The sequence below is a fragment of the Myzus persicae genome, unplaced genomic scaffold, assembly GCF_001856785.1.
Source record: "Myzus persicae strain clone G006 unplaced genomic scaffold, MPER_G0061.0, whole genome shotgun sequence".
NCBI lineage: Eukaryota > Metazoa > Arthropoda > Insecta > Hemiptera > Aphididae > Myzus > Myzus persicae.
Genome location: NW_019103412.1, coordinates 843,175 through 862,327, shown reverse-complemented (window position 1 = coordinate 862,327; position 19,153 = coordinate 843,175). Strand labels below are relative to the sequence as shown.

The 19,153-nt window shown below is 28.3% G+C and overlaps 2 protein-coding genes across 4 annotated transcripts in view; one reads left to right on the top strand and one right to left on the bottom strand.

Annotated features, from left to right (window-relative positions):
- The window catches only part of LOC111034415 (synaptotagmin 1), a 36,425-nt gene extending 30,442 nt beyond the window's left edge, over positions 1-5,983 (top strand). For 2 of the 3 annotated variants that reach the window (XM_022315642.1, XM_022315643.1), the window contains exons 8-10: positions 1,651-1,768; positions 1,897-2,030; positions 4,073-5,983. In XM_022315642.1, the coding sequence (XP_022171334.1) occupies positions 1,651-1,768; positions 1,897-2,030; positions 4,073-4,264 (444 nt within the window). In that variant the 3' untranslated portion in view covers positions 4,265-5,983. The remainder of the gene's footprint in view (positions 1-1,650; positions 1,769-1,896; positions 2,031-4,072) is intronic. The other variant, XM_022315644.1, reaches the window with a different exon arrangement.
- A 4,872-nt stretch (positions 5,984-10,855) lies between these two features.
- On the bottom strand, positions 10,856-18,486 carry LOC111034426 (leucine-rich PPR motif-containing protein, mitochondrial). Its single transcript, XM_022315672.1, has 20 exons — positions 18,154-18,486; positions 17,938-18,083; positions 17,751-17,873; positions 17,415-17,682; positions 17,053-17,284; positions 16,791-16,982; positions 15,501-15,714; positions 15,189-15,410; positions 14,818-15,122; positions 14,573-14,749; positions 14,336-14,467; positions 14,053-14,248; positions 13,751-13,967; positions 13,452-13,683; positions 12,906-13,065; positions 12,356-12,831; positions 11,942-12,146; positions 11,533-11,814; positions 11,301-11,461; positions 10,856-11,000 (listed from the first exon to the last, which is right to left on the bottom strand). Exons 1-20 carry the CDS (start codon positions 18,324-18,326, stop codon positions 10,923-10,925), a joined length of 4,191 nt encoding a protein of 1,396 aa, XP_022171364.1. The 5' UTR covers positions 18,327-18,486; the 3' UTR covers positions 10,856-10,922.
- Between the last annotated feature and the right edge of the window lie 667 nt (positions 18,487-19,153).

The window sequence follows — 19,153 nt, the reverse complement described above, 5'->3', positions numbered from 1 at the left end:
TAAAGAGTTACCTATCTTAAGTTCTCATTTTAAAAACATAGTTCATTTCTTGATGTTCTAAGAACTTAGATAATCATAATATAAAAGTATAAAACATTACTAATAAAATGTATAATATGATACAATAACCAAAATATTCTATCAGTACCTACGTTGATAATTTTTGTTTACCGACACACATGGCGTCACGTTTCAACCGTTTTGCAATATTGAATGACGAGACGGCAATTAACTAATATTTTTCATTATCTAGCTGTGTTTTCAAATTTATTTTTATTGTTTAATACCGCTATATAATCAGACAGTTGCATTCCGTCCGAACGCAATACGAAATAAACAATTTCTATTTCAGCTGTTACTATTCAAAGCGATAATATGGGTCATGCGTGAATAAAAAACATTTAGGTAGGTATTTTATTAATTACTCATTGGCAGCGATGATAATATATAATATACAATAATTCTATATTAGGTAGACGTACTTTTCTGTCGAAACCCAACTAATATAAAATATTATACATTAGAAAACCAATAATTCAAACTGTATAACGTGTTACCCACAATATTGTTAATGAATATTAAATAATGACTAATGTACATCCATCGACACCGTTCGACCTTTGATACCAATGTCAAGTGTGAGCGAAACTATTTATACAGTAGTTCTCTGAAAACATGCAAATTTTCACGTATATATTGTTATGATCTAAAGGTTATGTTTTTGTACATAGACATTGAGTAACATTTACGTACAAAAACAGTGGTATGATATTATTTTAGATTTAATTAGGATCAGAGTAAAATATTATTAGAATATATATTATATAGTATGTATAATTGTGTTGTAGGTATTTTATGGCGCTGAATATAATAATAACTATATTACGCTAATTGTGTATAAATACGATGTGTTCATTGAGGATAAAATATTATTAAAACCATGTGGAGTACCGAAAGGTAAACCCAGGTGTTTTTCATTAATTAATATTTCGACAGTTCTATCAAGAAAAAAATGTACAATATTTTTTTGACTTTCAATTTAAGAATATTGTATTAACTTTACATATTATGCTTAAAAATATATAGTGTATTAATCAAAATTGAAATTTTTTTTTAATATTTTATTATAAAACGCGATATCGTATTGACAAAACCTGGACTCAAAAAACCCAGGCACAATATAGTGTGCATAGTATAATAAACGGAATATTAAGTTCTGTGACAAATAGCCTATAATACATATTATATATTATATATATTAACCTATAGTAAATATTATATTAATTATTTGTTGTTATACTAACATTACTGTTTTTATTATTATATTATATAGAGCAGTGGGTGCTAGACCTTATATAGCGTAGAATGTCAAAACACTTAGGTATAGTGGATACTTAGAATTTGAATATTCCAAAGCGTTTAAGAAATACAATAATAATAATAATATAACATCATTAGATTCAAAATTCACATCTAGTGGCACAAATCATTTGGAACATGCTGTATTACCTAGTACAAGTTCCCGTGTAAAAAATCAATTTGTTTTTTTTTTTAGAAAATTGGATTGTTTTTTTTTTTTTGTACCGATTCGAACGATTATACTTACAAACACGCCTCGAAGTTAAAACTATTTGTTTTGCCCTTTTTCAGGACAACAAGCTGGGAGACATTTGCTTCTCGTTGCGTTACGTGCCCACTGCCGGAAAACTCACAGTAGTAATATTGGAAGCTAAAAATTTAAAGAAAATGGACGTTGGTGGACTCTCAGGTAAAAACCATAAGACAAAACCATTGTCTGCAATCGTACAATAAGTTTTCTATACTCTCGTCATCGAAGTTTTCGCTAGTAGTTCATATGACATATATTATAATATCATTTTTGTGTTTTTTGTGTAGATCCGTACGTGAAGATCGCTTTGATGCAAAATGGCAAAAGGTTAAAGAAAAAGAAAACTAGTATAAAAAAATGTACCCTCAATCCATATTACAACGAGTCGTTTACATTCGAAGTGCCGTTCGAACAGATACAAGTAAATACAGCTTATATTTTCAACAGCTATAAATTATAATATGGTTAATATAGTTAAAATATAGAAATATATAGGTACTTATCTGGTTAATATCTACCTACTTAGGTATATAATGTAGGATTATAGGAAAAAAATTAAAAGCGCATAAGTCATGTATTACTTAATATTTTTATATAGACAAAACACGAAAAATTGTTCATTGGTAATTATTATTGTAGAGCTAATATAACTTAGTTTAATATTAAAGAAGTTTAAAAAACGACTCGCCGAAATTCAGCAGAAAATGGTAATTTTTTAACTGTGCCCCTGATTTTAAATGTCAAAACTTCGCTCGTAGAATCGATAAACCCATTTTCTTTTATTTATAACACGCCGGTTACGTAAATTATTGTATAATAGAAAACTTTTTTATTTCAAACTTCGTTGAAAAAAATTTAGTTATTTAAAAAATGTACCTACATTATGCATTACCTGCAACCCAAATTCAAGAAGTGCGGCTGTCGATTGGCGTTTTTAGTTTCCATCATAATTTCAACTTTATTTTTTTTAGGCTTCACTTTTAAAGTTCAAGGTGACGCTGCCTAAACAATTCATGAATTATTGTTTGTGAACCTAGTAATTTAAAATAGCCCACCTATATTTAATTTAAAATGTGGAACTGAAATAGTGAAATCGTTATTTTTATATTAATACTCTTTTGTGTTATTTTTGTTATTCTTTAAAACACAAATAATGGAATGTAAGGTACCTACCCTCGTGTGTACTTTTTTATGTAAGTTTTATGGTCACATAATAATTAGTAATACGTCAACTTCTATTTATTAACGGAAACCTCCTATTTTAACCATAAATTATTTTTCATGTGTTCGTGAATTCCAGTGATCAAACAAAGTTAGAAATTTCTCAGTTCAACAATGATTGTAATAGTATTAAAATGGCATTTTGGTTGTTAAATATATATTTATATGGACTCGTAACGTGTATAGTTATTTTTATTAATCGGTCATTTTTGCAGTTAATTATAATTGTAAACTTGGTGAAATAATTATTTTTTGGAATAGGTTAAGTTAGGTAAATATATTGGGTTTTGTTAACCACTAATCCATGCTAGAAACTTAACTCCACTAATCGCATCTCCAAATACTCATGTGTTTATAATTAATTACTCGTTCAAAATTGAAATTTTATGGATATAAATACTAAGAAAAATATTCCAAAATATAAAATTAAATTATATATTGATGATTTATGATTTATGCCGTCTTTAAAAAAAAAAATAAAAACTTCAAAAAATTTAATGATAAAAAATAGTTATTATTTTGATAGCAAAATATTATTTTTTAATGACTTAAAACTATCTAAAAAAAATTATATCCAAAAACGTAAAACTTTTAACTGAAAAAAATTATTATTTGCGTTTGAAACAATCACTTTTTAGGTAAGTTTAAATTATAAATTTATAATATATTCAACGGACTGTTTAATTATCCCTGTCACGGACACAATACTTTGATGTGGTTTTATACTATTTTGTAAGCCGACTATTATGATTTTAATTAAATTTAGCAGAGCTGTATGATAAAAATATTCGGTTACATACCCATACATCTTTAGAAGCTTTCTCGTTTCTATTCCAGGTGGCTATACGATATTCCACTTTATATGTGCGCCATTGTAAATTTGTTCATAACATAATAATATACTCGAACAACATGCGATAGGTATTTGATTACAGATTTGCGATACCTAGTCAATGTAAATTAACTCTCGTGATATTTTGAAGTGAAAATAATTGTAGTCTTTTACACCATGTTTTCATTTAAACATACATAAAACCTGCATTTTTCGTGTCAATAGTCAGTGGTTGAAATAAAAAAATCATTAATGTCAACATAGGTAGGAGAGACTATTGGCGGTCACGGGGTACCTACCCACTGTAACCAAATGATATGTAAAAAGAACGCACTCGGCGCATCCGAGCACTGATAACGATGTGGCGATAAAATAAAATGTGTACTATAATGTTGTCCGAATGCTTGCAGAAAGTCAACCTGGTAGTGACGGTGGTCGACTACGATCGCATCGGTACGTCCGAGCCCATCGGCAAAGTGGTGTTGGGCTACAATGCCACCGGCACCGAACTGCGGCACTGGTCCGACATGTTGGCGTCGCCGAGGCGTCCGATCGCGCAGTGGCACACGCTGAAGGATCCGGACGACGACGCCAAAAACTAGAGAACGTTACCTATACGCAACCACCGACCGAACGACAGAACATCGCCGCCGGTCACTGTCATCGCTTAACCAGCCGATTGGATATTATAATATTACTATACTACCGTAAACAAAAATAATCCTTAAACGACACACAAATCGGAATCTGAAATACAAACAAACACCTCCAACCCGATATGGGCACGCTGTAAAATAATATCGAAATAGATAATTGTCTGAACGAGAAAACGCGCAAATTTCGTGTATTGTTATCTATCCGTAGAGAATATTACAACATTATTATTCTAATTCTTTCTCAAAAAAAAAAAAACAACATTATACGATAATAATTGTTAGCGTACCCACCGGCCACCACATTAATATATTATGACTTTCTTAGTGTCCACGATTTGTATGTACATAACAATGTTATCGTTGCGTGGTTTCACATGTTCAACTTCTCACCCGTCGTCATTAGCCCTCCAAAATAAAAAGAATAAAATCCCTAATATTCCTACCAGCCACCATAGACATAATAAATTTTCCTAAAAACACAAAAAAAAATGTTTATACATCCGTTTTACCCAATAGATTATACACTTAATGATCGTCGTTTATCGTTCAGGTGCCACCCATAGAGATATTATAAAAACAAACCTCGTCTTATTGTGGTGCGTATTATTAAAATATAATCATTCAGTGCCATAGCCAGGGGGACTGAGTGCGCGGAAAACCACCCTGAGATTCCAGGAAAATTGAATAACGCTTATCCAAAAATAATACGTAACCATGTATAAAAATTGTAATTTTTATAAAGGTTAATGTGAATGTCTAAAATGTCATATACCCATGGCATCAGCGTCCCAAACATAATAATATGAGGGACCCCAGTTAAGCCTCCTCAAAACAAATTATCAGCCCTACCTCCTAAGTAAAATCCTGGCTGATCCTTCGTATAATAATAATATTATGATATATTGTACTTAAGAGCGAGTGAAATTATTGTCGATACCGAACAAAAAAAAAAATAACAATGCAATTACAAAACGTCTTATAATATACACCGATGTCTTCTCCGCGTTATTATTATATTGGTAGAATATTGCCGATAATAATATTATATAATATGTTGCCTATATATCATCGCCCTATCGGGTAATATATTATACATAGGTAGGTACACTCATCTTTTTATCGTTTTATTTTTTCTTCTCTCCTTCTCTTAACAGAAATTATAGACCTACTTATAATAAAAATTAAAAAATAATAATATTACATTAATACATACATTATAATATATTATATATAAATTATAATATTATCTTCGTTAACCCTCCCGCGGGTGTTGTTCTAAACTAAGCCACTGTTATTCGCTTCATGTAAACATTATTTAGTTTTAATACACCTACCTACCCTATACCTAGTTCAGAAAATAATACCATTGTATTATTAATATTATTATTACTAAATATATATATAATTATATTAAGTTCTCTGTGTAAATACTATTTTACCACCATTATTATTATTATTATTATTATTATTATTATCATCATTACGTTTTGTTTGATCGGATAGATTTAACACGTTATTATAAAATAGTCTTCGTTATTTAATTGTAATAATATTGTTATCCTCGGAAAGACCGGAGAGGTGCGTTTATTAATGAATCATTTAAACAAAAATTATATTATCTTTACAAAAAAAAAAATACCTCATTCATACCTCATTCCTAGTCAATCGTAATAACAGATAACGATAATATATTATATCTTAGAAAAAACGTTTATATCGACTTTTTTAATAGACGCATGTTTCTTGTCTATCTCGTTTATACTTATTCTCTAAATTATAATTTATAAAAAAAAAATGAAAACAATAATAACAATAACACAACATATTTTAGTCAAACAAAATATACCTATATTATATTCGTAAAAAAATGTACTGTTTATCTTGTTATTGTTACTTATTTATGTAAAATATTGTATTATATTCGAATAATATTATTAGGTACTTAATTAATATTATATATTAAAAACGAAATAAATGCGTAAGTCTATATTATATAAAAGAATAAAAGCGTAGATCGGGAATAAGATACGTTTCGGTCGGAAGGCCCGAGTTTTTGTCTATCATTAAAATATTATTATACTGTGCTCGCATTTCCTCTTATTTTCATATTGGTAGAAAATAATATTATATTTTAGAGGGATAGGTATACTATACAACAATAATAATATTATCGGTGCCAGGTGCCTGCCTATTTTAAAAGGACACCTAACGTGTTATAACTTTCTTTATGATTTTTTTCTCTAAAAAACGTGAAATATTTATTATATTATAATAAAATGCCCACTATGATCAGTATATTATATTATATAGGTGTTCGCCAAACGAGACTTTGGCCAGCCAAAAATACGTTTTCATCGCTTTGAAAGTGTTTCTATTATAATATACTAAAATATTATATACCATAATATATATTATTATGCATGAATACACTATATATATTATATAAATCAAAAAAAAGCCTAAAGTTCGAGCGCGAACATATTCAAACCAATGTTACGTTTTTACATTGCCTACCTTTGTTGAAGTGAAAACGAAAGTCGTTCGTGTCATTTTTTAACGATATATAATACATATTATTATTATGAAAAGCGATGTAATTTTGTAATTTTGTGGGAACGATATAAGTCATATAAGTTATAACAAACAGAAATACAAAAAATAATAATAATATCATGTTGCGTAAAATGCATTAGGTACATAATAAAATATAAGAAACGTACTAACAAAATATAATAATTGTGTTCCTGCGGTTATGCCGAAACGTCTGTATTGATAATGCAATATTGGTTAAAAATATTGTTCGTTATTTTGTAACAATTGATTATAATTTTTTTTTCATAAGCTATCCCAAAATCATGTTGTATTTTTTGGTTTAAATATTTAAAAAATCATAAAAAAATGTATAATATATTAATATACTATACTGTAATGTTGGATAAATATATATGTTAAATAGCGCATTAGAACTACACTAATAAATATAAATAAATACCTACATAATAAACATGTAAATTATAAACCTATAGTATGTATAATTACATATTTGTTTATCCTTATAATATTACTCATCGGTTTACATGCCGTACAGAGTATATAATAATTATATGTTATGCGTACATATTACAAAGGAGTATACACAAAGGATGATCTGTGGGTGTTTAACTTTAAACACTCTATCCATTTCGACCTGATTTGAATTAGAAATTGTGTGATGTATACATTATGTGTTTTATATTTGTTTATAAAGTCTTGTGATTTAAAAAAATCTCACCACTAAAAAAAAATAACCCCCCCCCCAAGTGAGCCACCGATATTTATCAAAATTAAGTACAGCTGTTTATCTAAATGAATGTAAAATGATGAATGAATAATGTAAATAAACAATAATGACAAATATAAAAGTAGAAAAGTCGCTGTGAAAATACCAAAAACAAGTGCTAAAATTGATGTATTTGATAAAATATATCACCGTCTTTCGACTGGTTAAATTATATAGCTAATTGTGTAAAACATTAATAGACACGATAACGTTATCGGTAAATGTGTATTTTGATCTGCATATACTATTATAGGACATATAGGTATAACTACACTTTAACTGAGATTTGAAATATTGTTAATATTTAAGATTAGTACCAGTATTTCTGGAGTATTGATCACGCTAAAAATCGGTGTAACTTACACTACTGATACAAATGAGTTGTTTATTAAATATAAATGTTGAAAATAACATAATATTGTTTTAAATACTCCGCGCAAACATAAATTATTGCCCGGCGTATAGTATATGCAAAATAGCTACACTCACAACTGCAAGGATACAGTCACCAAATTTTGCCCAAGGCTAATAGTAGCAGGAGTAGAACTCCGATTATCCAGACTAATTAATGTCAAGGGTGGTCCGGATAAGCAAATATCCGGGTGATTGACGTACGATATATCAAAAGTTCTATAATTGTGAGAATATATTGTATGTATGTATTTATTATTCATATAGATGTAATATAATTTAAAATTCGTAACTTTAAACGAATAATTTTATTATATATTTAACTGAAACAAAATAAGCCGTAATTACTGGTGTTCGATTCTTCTTGCCTCTCAAGCTACATATTTAAACGCCGAATCCAATGCGTCAAAAGCTCCAGAATTTTTTATGTACCTACGTCGGAATGACGGATATTATTACGAATCATATATACCTATTCTTTATCTAATCTAAAAACGATTATGACACAAGTGTATGAATAACGGCACGTGCCTTTTTTTTTCTCGTCCGGTTAATTGGACGTCCGGATGATTGGCGTTCGGATAATCGGAGTTCTATACTGTAAAATACTATCCATTATACTATTTATACTAAACAATTTAACGTCTATGGTCCTATATAAGAACTTATACAACATAGGTAATGAATAGAGCAAGGACTTTCATGCATTTGCATGTTTTTTATGGTTTAGTTAAACATATGCAGAGTAAGTACACAATACCTTTCACAACGTTTGTGACCAAAAGCTAAAAGTTTTTAGTGCATATTTTTGCATATTTGGACATTTTTTGGTTTAAGGACCATATTTTTGATTATAAGAGCATATTTTAAGCTTTTAGTGCATATTTTTATAGTTTATCGAAAATCAAGCTTTTTGGTGAACATTTTTCAAGAACTAAGGTCAACAATTGTTATAAACTCATAAAGACGATAAAGTTAAATGTTATCTTGAAATAATAATAATGGTCGGTAAATACCTTTTTTGTTTTATTATGTGCAGAATAAATGAAGAAATGGGATCCAACATTCAAAACAGATTCCAAATGAATTTAATAATATAAATATAGTTGAAACTTATATAGAATAATAATAAAATTAATTTTTTTAAGGGCATGTTTAACCGCATAGTCTTAATTTTTTGATGCATAAGTGCATATTTTTAAATGCATATTTGATGATTTTTTAGTGCATGAATTCTTGCTCTAGTAATGAATAATGACAAGGCAACCTGAATTCTCACATAAAACAATAAACCATAGAATTACTCTATGCAATAAACCAGTAAGTATGTATTTTACTAACGTATTTGCTGTGTGCCGTGTGGTAATATCACTGAGGTTAAGTCAGACAAAGACGAAAAGTCAAGCAAAAAGTGTGAGTGTAGTTAAAAATTAAAAAGTAAATTTGAGTATTGCGTAAGAAAAATACGGTAACAATTGCCAAAGGGAAAAATCGCTTTTAAAAAGCGAAGTACGCAACGGAAGAAGATAAAAATCGTAAATCAGGTTTTGAACCTCCTGATTGGGAAAAATGGAAGAGATCCATATGCATAATTACACATCATATCTACATATTATGGGAGAACATAACGAAAGATTCTCAAAATCAAGCTATAATACTGCATTAAGACGAACAAGAATTACAGAATGTATTTTTTAGAATACCTGAGCATGGATTGTACCAGAAAGAACAACAGCATTCTAACATAACAATATAACATACATCTGTTGGATCAGCATTTCATACCAAAGGTGAACCCAGTTTATGAACTACGCGTTTTCAGAAAATTAAAGCAATAAGATAATGACATTTTATATCCTAGACTTACGACTAGTGTGATTTTGCCGATTCCGATAGCGAAATGTGTTACCAGATCATAGAACACTGCATATCTGATGAGCAGAACTAATCTTTAGAGGAAGATTTAGGACTTGGTTACCTTAAACGAAAAATATAGACACAAAAGATGAGGAGAAGACTTACCTAAGAAAGAAAGAATATGATACAAAGAACAAAAACATTAGTGCAACAAATAGTGACTAAGCCATGCAGTTAAAGAACACGGGCTGTAAGTCGGGGACCCTATACAGTATACATCTGTACTAATAAGACAGAATATTATAAATAAATATTCAGCAAAATTCAACCCAGAACCTCTGAAGGTAGTAGAAGTCAAAGGAACGATGATCACTGGAAAAATAGATGACCAAGCGCAGGTGACTAGGAACATAACCGTGGATATGATACAAGATGGCTCTGTAATGAATAATAATAACAAGATAAACCTAAATGTTCATATAAAGTATGATTTTGGCTAACATTAAAGTAATATTACAATACTCAGAAGATTTATGACCAAATACCGGTACAAGTTGGCTTCTAACAGTTAAGTAGGATTTAAACCAGGAGACCAAAGGCTTCCACATAATTAGTAATTTAGTCGAGGACATCAACTTGACACAAAATGATCTAATGAATCAAAAATTTTTGAAATATCTGCGAATGTATCAGCCTGACTCCAATGTTAATTAAACCTGTCCCTGATGAATGAGGAAATGTCTTTTCCACTAGGAACAGTCAAACAGCCACCATAAAACCCACGTTGACTCAGCAATAAAAGTAAGTTAAATATACGCTCAAAACATATGTGGTAACTTATAGTTGATTACTTTATTAATCCAAATGTAATAATTCCTTTCAAAGAAAATTGAATAGTAAAAATAAAACAATCTAGGATTTTTAATTAATTAAAATATATTTACATGACAAAAAATACAATAACACAATTTATATTGAAGGAATATACTACTTTGTAAATACTTAAAAATATTTTGTTTAGACTTTAGCTACTTTTTCATCATCAGATGAATCACTGGAATCTTCACTATGAACATTTGAACTCGTGAAGTTTTTCTGTAAAACAAACAGAAACATGCAATGACATTTAAATTTTTTGTACTTAGTATTTAAATATTAAACTAAAAATTAAAATACATTGCCTAATAGAAATATCAGGATTATAATGTTCTGTATAATTCATCACATTTAAGCAAATTTTTAGCTGCGAAGAATTATTAAATATGAATATTATCAAAGTATATTTGAAAAAATGATAATTAAATAAATACAATTTTTTAGTAGTCTCACTCTTGAAATTACAGCCTATATTCATTGCATCATAGAAACATTTTTCCAAAACAATATTTCACTCACCTTCTTTTCTAAAATATCTATATTGTATTTGAATGTTTCTCCCCGAGACTCAAGATTATTTTTGATTCTTAATAAAGCCGATTTGTTTATGTCTCCAAGTGTAATTTTCTCTAAAGCCTTGTCTAGTACTTTACTAGCTTCAATGACGTTGTCTTGATTGACTAGATCAAAACATTTAATAAGCTGAATATTAACTATGACATTTAAATTTTTCTAATTTTTTTCAACTAACCATAAGAGTCTATTAAAGCACTATAAATTAATCCTAGGTTTGCATTCTGATTGATTTCCTTAAAAATCGGTATTACTTCTAAGAGCTTATAGCCCAACTCAATATTGTTATTTGTACGGATATCAGACAGTAATTGTCGATACTGAACAAACTTTTCATTTTCAAATTCTTTGGCAATGTTAGAAGCTTCATCAAACTTTTTATTCAACATGAAATGAGACCACAAACTATTTGCAAAGACCATATAACCATGTGGTGAGACTTTGGTATGTAATCTTTCAACTAAAAAAATATAATTATATACAAATCATATTAATTTAAACACTATACATTTATAATCTATTTATATTTTTATCAGTTTCTTATACAAATAAACTGTAATTATTAGTTTTTAATAAATTATACTAACTCGTTGGTATGAAAGAAGAGTCTTTATTCAAGATGTTCACTAAATTACCACCTGGAACATTCCTTATAAATTCAGATAATTTGTTTGCATCATTTAATTTTTCATCAATATCAGTTTCCAAACGAACTATTAGGTCTTTAACATTACCATTCGTTTGATATGCATTAAATATTTTGTTGTTCAAATTCAATTTACTGCTCATAACCTTAAAAAAAAATTTTATTAGTATACATTCATTAGATACATTCAGATCTCAATAACTCAACAAAATAAATAACAACAAAATTTACTACACATAATATAAGACATAAGATTATAATAACCATGTTTTGATAACTCAATACTTTTGGCTTAGTGTTAGTTATTGAGATCAGTATTAGGTAAAATGATACATATCAAGCAAAATGTTTGTACCTTAGTAACTTTTCCATTAAGATATTCTAAACTCGCTGTGTCGCCAGCTTCTGAAAGGTTTTTTACCAAGAAAGTTAATATGCTTTTTGTTATTGGTCTACCATTTTCTAACATATCTTTAGCAATTTCAAATGCTTCTTTTAATCTTTTTTCACGTGTTAACAGCTCAACAATTTTAGATTCATTTGATGTGTTAATACTATATCCTTTAGAACGTAAAGTTTTACGCAGAGCAAGAGCTTGAGGGATGTCATTATTTTTGATACATAGCTCAAGTTCAGTAGATAAAGTTTTATTAACATCGCTAGAGACAACTGAAACTTTTTCTTTTGGTTTCTTCACTGTGAACGGAACTTCAAGTTCATTTTTTTTTAAGAGCTCGCTTAAAGACCACATGAATTGTTCTGATGGTTGGCAATCTTCTTCCTGCATTTGAGTCCAAAGAGCCATTGCTTCTTCTACTCTATTATTTTTACCTAAGACAAATATTAATAAAACATGTTATTATTATCATTATTGACGACAAGTTAACATAATCAAGTCAATTTACTGTATAGCTGTAGAAGTTCATTAAATATATTAGTCCTGTCAAATTGACCAATGTTTTTTGTAACTTCTAGTAAACGAATAAGAGATTCCTCGGCATTATCAGATCCATACTTGGCACAAGCTGAATTAATACGATCTTGTCTAGTTCGTAAGCCTGGGGTCTAAAAATATAAATTAATATTCATGTATACTATACATTTTTTTAAACATAATGTAGCATTAAAATACTATCAAAATATCAGTTTTATTTTAGATCAAAAGAAATTAGTATAGATAGACATTTTATTTTACATAAGATAAAACGTTGTAGTATCAAAATGAAAACAGATTCAATTATTTATAAAAGTATTTCAAATGTGAATAAAAATGTGTACAAGAGTTATAACAAGATCAATCAATACATGAAATGTACACAATTTTAAACATTTTTATTTACAGTTAATTTTTGGACATTATTTTGTAAAATCCTTATAAATAAATATTTAACTTAAACCACAATAATCGATAGTTGTAAACTAAGAAAATAAAAGATTAACTTTTCACCTACTTCTAAAATTTTACGAGCTTGTTTGACACGGCCACATTCAATAAATGCAAACATAAGATCATACAGCGAATTTACTTCACCATGTACAGTAGTACTCAAGTCAGTTAACACTTGCAAGGAAATAGCATCCTCGGCTTGAATAAATTTTAAAGCTAATTCATTTTTCCATGGAGTACATCTGTATGTCTTGCAACACCATTCAAATTTATCCAAAGCACCTTTAATATTGTCGCTAAACGCAAATACAGAACAATTTTAAATCTAAATCATAAACAAAATAATATAATATAACTTATTACTTGATAATATGAACTTTAATTAATGGTCCTAAGAGTATATTTGATACTGTAATATAGTTATTCTTGATAAGTAAATCAAATATTTTTTGTAGATTTTCTACATTGCCAGTTTCAGCTACAGTATTTAATAGTTTCCAACAAGTATTGGCATGTTGAAATGATGTAAATTCAGTATTATCATCAAATTGTTTGAATGAAGATAGAAAATCTATAGCATCTAAATAAAAAACAATTCTAGGTTATTTTAATGTATTAATAAAAAACAAACTTTAAATATAAATCACAAACAAATAAATACTTACTTTCAATACCATCAGTTTTAGCTATTAATTCTGTCATTTTAATAACCTTAAATTTGTCCAGAATGAATTCAGAATTATTAGTTTGTAATTCATGCAAAATCTGTTTTGCTTCGTCCAGTTTATTGTGATTTAAATACATATCAATAAGTAAAACCATTGACCCAGGTGGTATATTAAATCCTTCAGCTGATAATTTCTATACATTAAATGACTTTATAAATTAAAAAACTATGAAAATATAACATAAATATAAGTATTTCTTAATTATGCACTGAATTTTTACTTCTTTAAATGCAACAGCTTTTTCAAAATTGTTATTTTTACAATACAAATTTAATAATTGTCTTTTAGTTCCATTTCTAGATTCACCAGACACTTCTGCTTTCTTAACAATGTTTTCTAATGTACTTTCATCCTACAATAAAAAATTCATTTTTTTTCAATTTGAAAATATCTACCATTTTTATAAAAACAAATGTTAAATTAATTTAACAAAAATAGTAAATTTAATAACACTTACTACATTAGATAATGTGTAACCACCGGGCTTGGCACTCAATTCTGTTTTAAGCACTAAATTAGAATCGGTTAAATTTTCTAATAAACTTGTTATTTCAAAATTTAATTTTCCTTGTAGATGATTTTGTACTTGTTCTGATGCATTTGAATTAATTCCCAAGCCTTTTCCATACATGTTCTAGTATTTTTTAATAAAAATTTAATTCATTATAATTATGTTTCAATAACTAGGTATATAAAAATTACTTCTAATAGTTCATGAACAATTTCCACAACTCCTGAAGTCTGTTTTAAACTTCGAACAACGTCAATTAGAATTTGACTGATGAATTCTCGCATTTCAGTTATTTGTTCTTCCGTATGAATAGAGTTTTTATCGAATTTGTCTTGTTTTGACAATTCAGGAGCAGTCACAAGAGAGTATCGCGAAAATCCATTGCAAATTTGTTGGAGTAATGTAATAAATGATGTTATATCATTACTAGCTAAAAATGCATTAACTAATGGACGACGAATTAAAGATGGAACGTAGAAAGCACGACTAGTAGCAGCTGTTAAACAAAAATTAACACAAAAAATTAATATTATTATTTCAGGATTAAATCTGTACAATTTACCAATGTCTGCTGCTAGACGAATCTTTTTTTCAGACAGTAAATACAAAACTAATGAATGTGTAGTAGTGCCTGTTGGTATACCCAACATTTGTAATTCGTTGATGACTTTTGTTCCATCCATGTCGTTTTTAAACATTGTTGGTAAAATATAATACCGAAGGGTATCAATATTAGGGTTTAATTCATACTCATTAACCATAATACTCAGCACATTCTTTAATCCTACAGTAAAATAATTAATTAAAATAATTTAAATGATGCTGAGATAAGATAATTTACTAAAATTAATACACAACACAAAATAGTAATTACCTTGCAAATCATTTTGTTTAATTTTAGCAACAAAAATTGGCCAAAAGTAATGTTGTCTAATTGGTTGATTGTTTTCTTTCAAATACTCAAACATTCCTAATGCTATATCAACTGATCCATTCTTCAATGCCATTTCAGTTGCAATTTCAAACGCTTTAGAATTTGTCCCTTCAGATACTAATTTCTTGCAAAACCCAATGACATTAGGCAATGACTAAAAAACAAAATTGTTATATAAAATTAAAACTATTTGTGACATGGGTTTTTTCGGGAACAAATTTGCTACACCTGTTGGCGAATTGGTACTGTCATTATAAAAATAATTCTCATTATTCTAACTTTCTATTGACTGATTTAAAAATTAAAAAAAAAAAAAATACTAATATGTATTTTTTTATTTTTCCCTTTAATAATAAATTCATTCAAATTCTAATTTTTAGAATTTTAAAATTAAGACCATATTTTCTTTCAAACTTGTTTTCAGAAAAAAAACACCTCTTTTTAGTGTATGATTTTTTTGTACATTTTGAGGTACCTAATTCAAAATTTGAATGAATAGTCTCCCAATTGTCAAAATGTTTCTAATAATAGTTCATAAAAATGGTTATACAAAATATAAAATATATTACTATTGTATCTAGTATTCATTAAACATGGACCATTTTTAGAAATTATAAAAGTTGGTAATTTAATATATTACTAACATTTTCAAATCACCATAGCTCTCCTATCTTCCAAACTTACTATTCTTAATATACAAACTACTAACTAATTAACTACTAAACAAATTACTAACTCAAAAATACTATTTCAAATTTAGATTTCAAAATCTACAGAAAAATTATCTACTGAATAATGTACAATAGAGAGAAAAGCAGATTTTCATTTGAAAAATAGAGATTTGTATATCTCCTCAACAACACTCCTTGAGTAGTATGAACAATCTCATGAATATTAAAGTATGGACATTTTGAAATTCCAAAAATCAGATTTTGAATAATTGCAATATTGAAGAAAAAATATGGTTAACATGCTTGGTGAATCATCCTACATAGTAAAATGTGTAAAATAAATTTCTCCCGTAAAAAGAAAATTCTGATTATTATAAATTAGTATATACTCATTTGCATAGTAATTGCACATTTAACAGATTTTTAATATTTCAGCTAGAGCTTCTTCTAGTTATAGCTTAGTCTGTGACTGTACGTATAGTACACTTATCAGTGATAACTTAAACATAAATATATATACAATTTAAAAAAATTAACAAATGTGTAGAACTATCCTTACACTATTAACTTTTGTGAGATGTCCAATCAAGAAACGACCAATTGGTGGTGAAGTTCCATCAGCCTTTAGTGGTTTTGTCATTGTATCAAATACTTTAAATGCAATTTCTTCTTGGCCACAAGTGACTAATTTATAAATACAATTAATAGCATCTTGATTATACCCAGAAGTTTTTGGAATTCTAGTCATTATCTATAATTAATAACAAAATATTTTATAAATAAGAACTTTTAATAATAGAATATGTTAAAAATACACTTACTTGATCGATCTTATCGCCATGACCATTGATAGCCAATGAATAAACAATATCTAGATATTCTTTATCACTTAAATATATTTCCTTATTATCACAGGTATCCAAAACATCTACTATTTTAGCAAGATCACCATTTTTGGCATACCCTGAAGCTAATAATGTATAAGTATCTGATGTGGGTTCTAGATTTGATTCTTTCATAACATTTAAAACACCTTCAGCACTCTCCATATCGCTAAAATAGGAACTCTCATTAATTACAAATTATGATCGAGGACAAAAATTAAGTACACGTCAGTGCATTAATATTTTAAATAGGAAAAGTTAAAAATGAAAAAAATGATTAACTAAATATTATAGTGTACCTATTTTGTGAATGACCCATGACTAAAGCGTTAAAAACTATTTTGTTAATTGGTAGTTGTTTATCTCGCATATATTCTAATATACGACTAGCACCAGCAATATCACCATTTTGACAATATCCTGTTATTAAATGTTGAAAAGTTACACGATTAGGTGTAATATCTTGCTTTTCCAAATCTTCCAAAAATTCAGTTGGAGAGAATACATAATTATTTTCCAAGTATACTTTTAGCAATGTGTTGTAATGACTTATATCCAAAGGGACACCTACACATAAAAATAAATAATTAAACAATTCATACTTACCTATTTGTAATGAATAAATAATTGCATACCGATTTGATTTATAGCTTCCCATATCTTTTTAACGAGTATTGTTCGATTTTCAGGCAATTCATCAGGCACCAAATTACCACAACATCGAAGAACCATTAACGACTGTGATGGAGTGGCAGCTTCTAAAAAAACATACATTATAATGAAATAATAATTCTTGGGGTTAAAACTCCTAGAAAAACTCACTAGAAATCTTAATTTCTTTTAGAATCTCTTCAATTTCTTTTTTCGATATACGACCCATTCGTCTTAAATCAAAATCAAGTTTTTTAATATATTCATCAATTTTGTTTGATGATGAGCTTTGATGAATAGCTGATGAAAAAAATGACCTAAGTACAAAAAATTTTAAAAATAATTTAAAAACACATAATTAGCTGAAGACAACCGGTAAAAACTTACCGATTTGGGAGGATATTGGAATTGCAATATGGAATACTTCCATTGTTGGTTTCTGGAAATGTTTTATGGGAAATATGAGTATTCGTATTTGATATTAATGTGTTGCTAATCCTATGACGGCTTAAATTGTACGCAGTGCGTATGTGCTTTGAGCATTGAATTAAAACAGACATGTTCAAATTATATGAAGCTTCTAATAAATCGACTAAAATAAATTTTAAATACAATTATTACAATTAGTCAATTAAACGACCTGCAAAATTTAGTCGCCGAAAATTTTCAGTAATCGCTACCGCTTCGGTCTTAAATAAGTACTCAATAACCTTAAAAAAGAAGAGAATATTGTGCTCACTATCACCACAGAACAATCCTATGCTATCACAGTCTTCGTAGATAATAAATAATAACATTATCAATATTTATCATAGAATATTAGAATAATAATTTATCATAATCCATGGACCTCAAGCAGTGAAGCATTAATTCATCATAATTCATTAATTCATATTTCATAGCTATTGCCTAATGCCTATTACTTATTAGTTATTAGCTTATACTTTATAGTTAATACCAAATGCTACATACGACGTGTTTGCTTATACCAAGGAATCTATAAAATAATTTATCTGTTTTGAGCCCGAATTATGATTTCTTAAATCGTAATTTTGTGTTTGTAGGTAGGAGGTAGGTTCTAATACCATTTTCGATTTGACAAAGTAATTCTACCGCTCCGGCACTCCACAGATATTGCACTAATGCACTAGTATTTTGCACCAGTGCTTAATAAATCGAAAACGTAATCAAAATTTGACCCCTTAATGTAGGAATAGAGTTCTTAATAGTATGAGCACTCACTCAGCACTCACATGACAAAATAAGGCTATTAAAATATATGTTTATCCAAGAACCAAAGAAGAAAATCATCATTCGACACATTTTATTCTTTTACTAGCTTTCAGCTCGCTGGTGTGACCCGGTGTTTGCTGTGAGTGCTTACCGA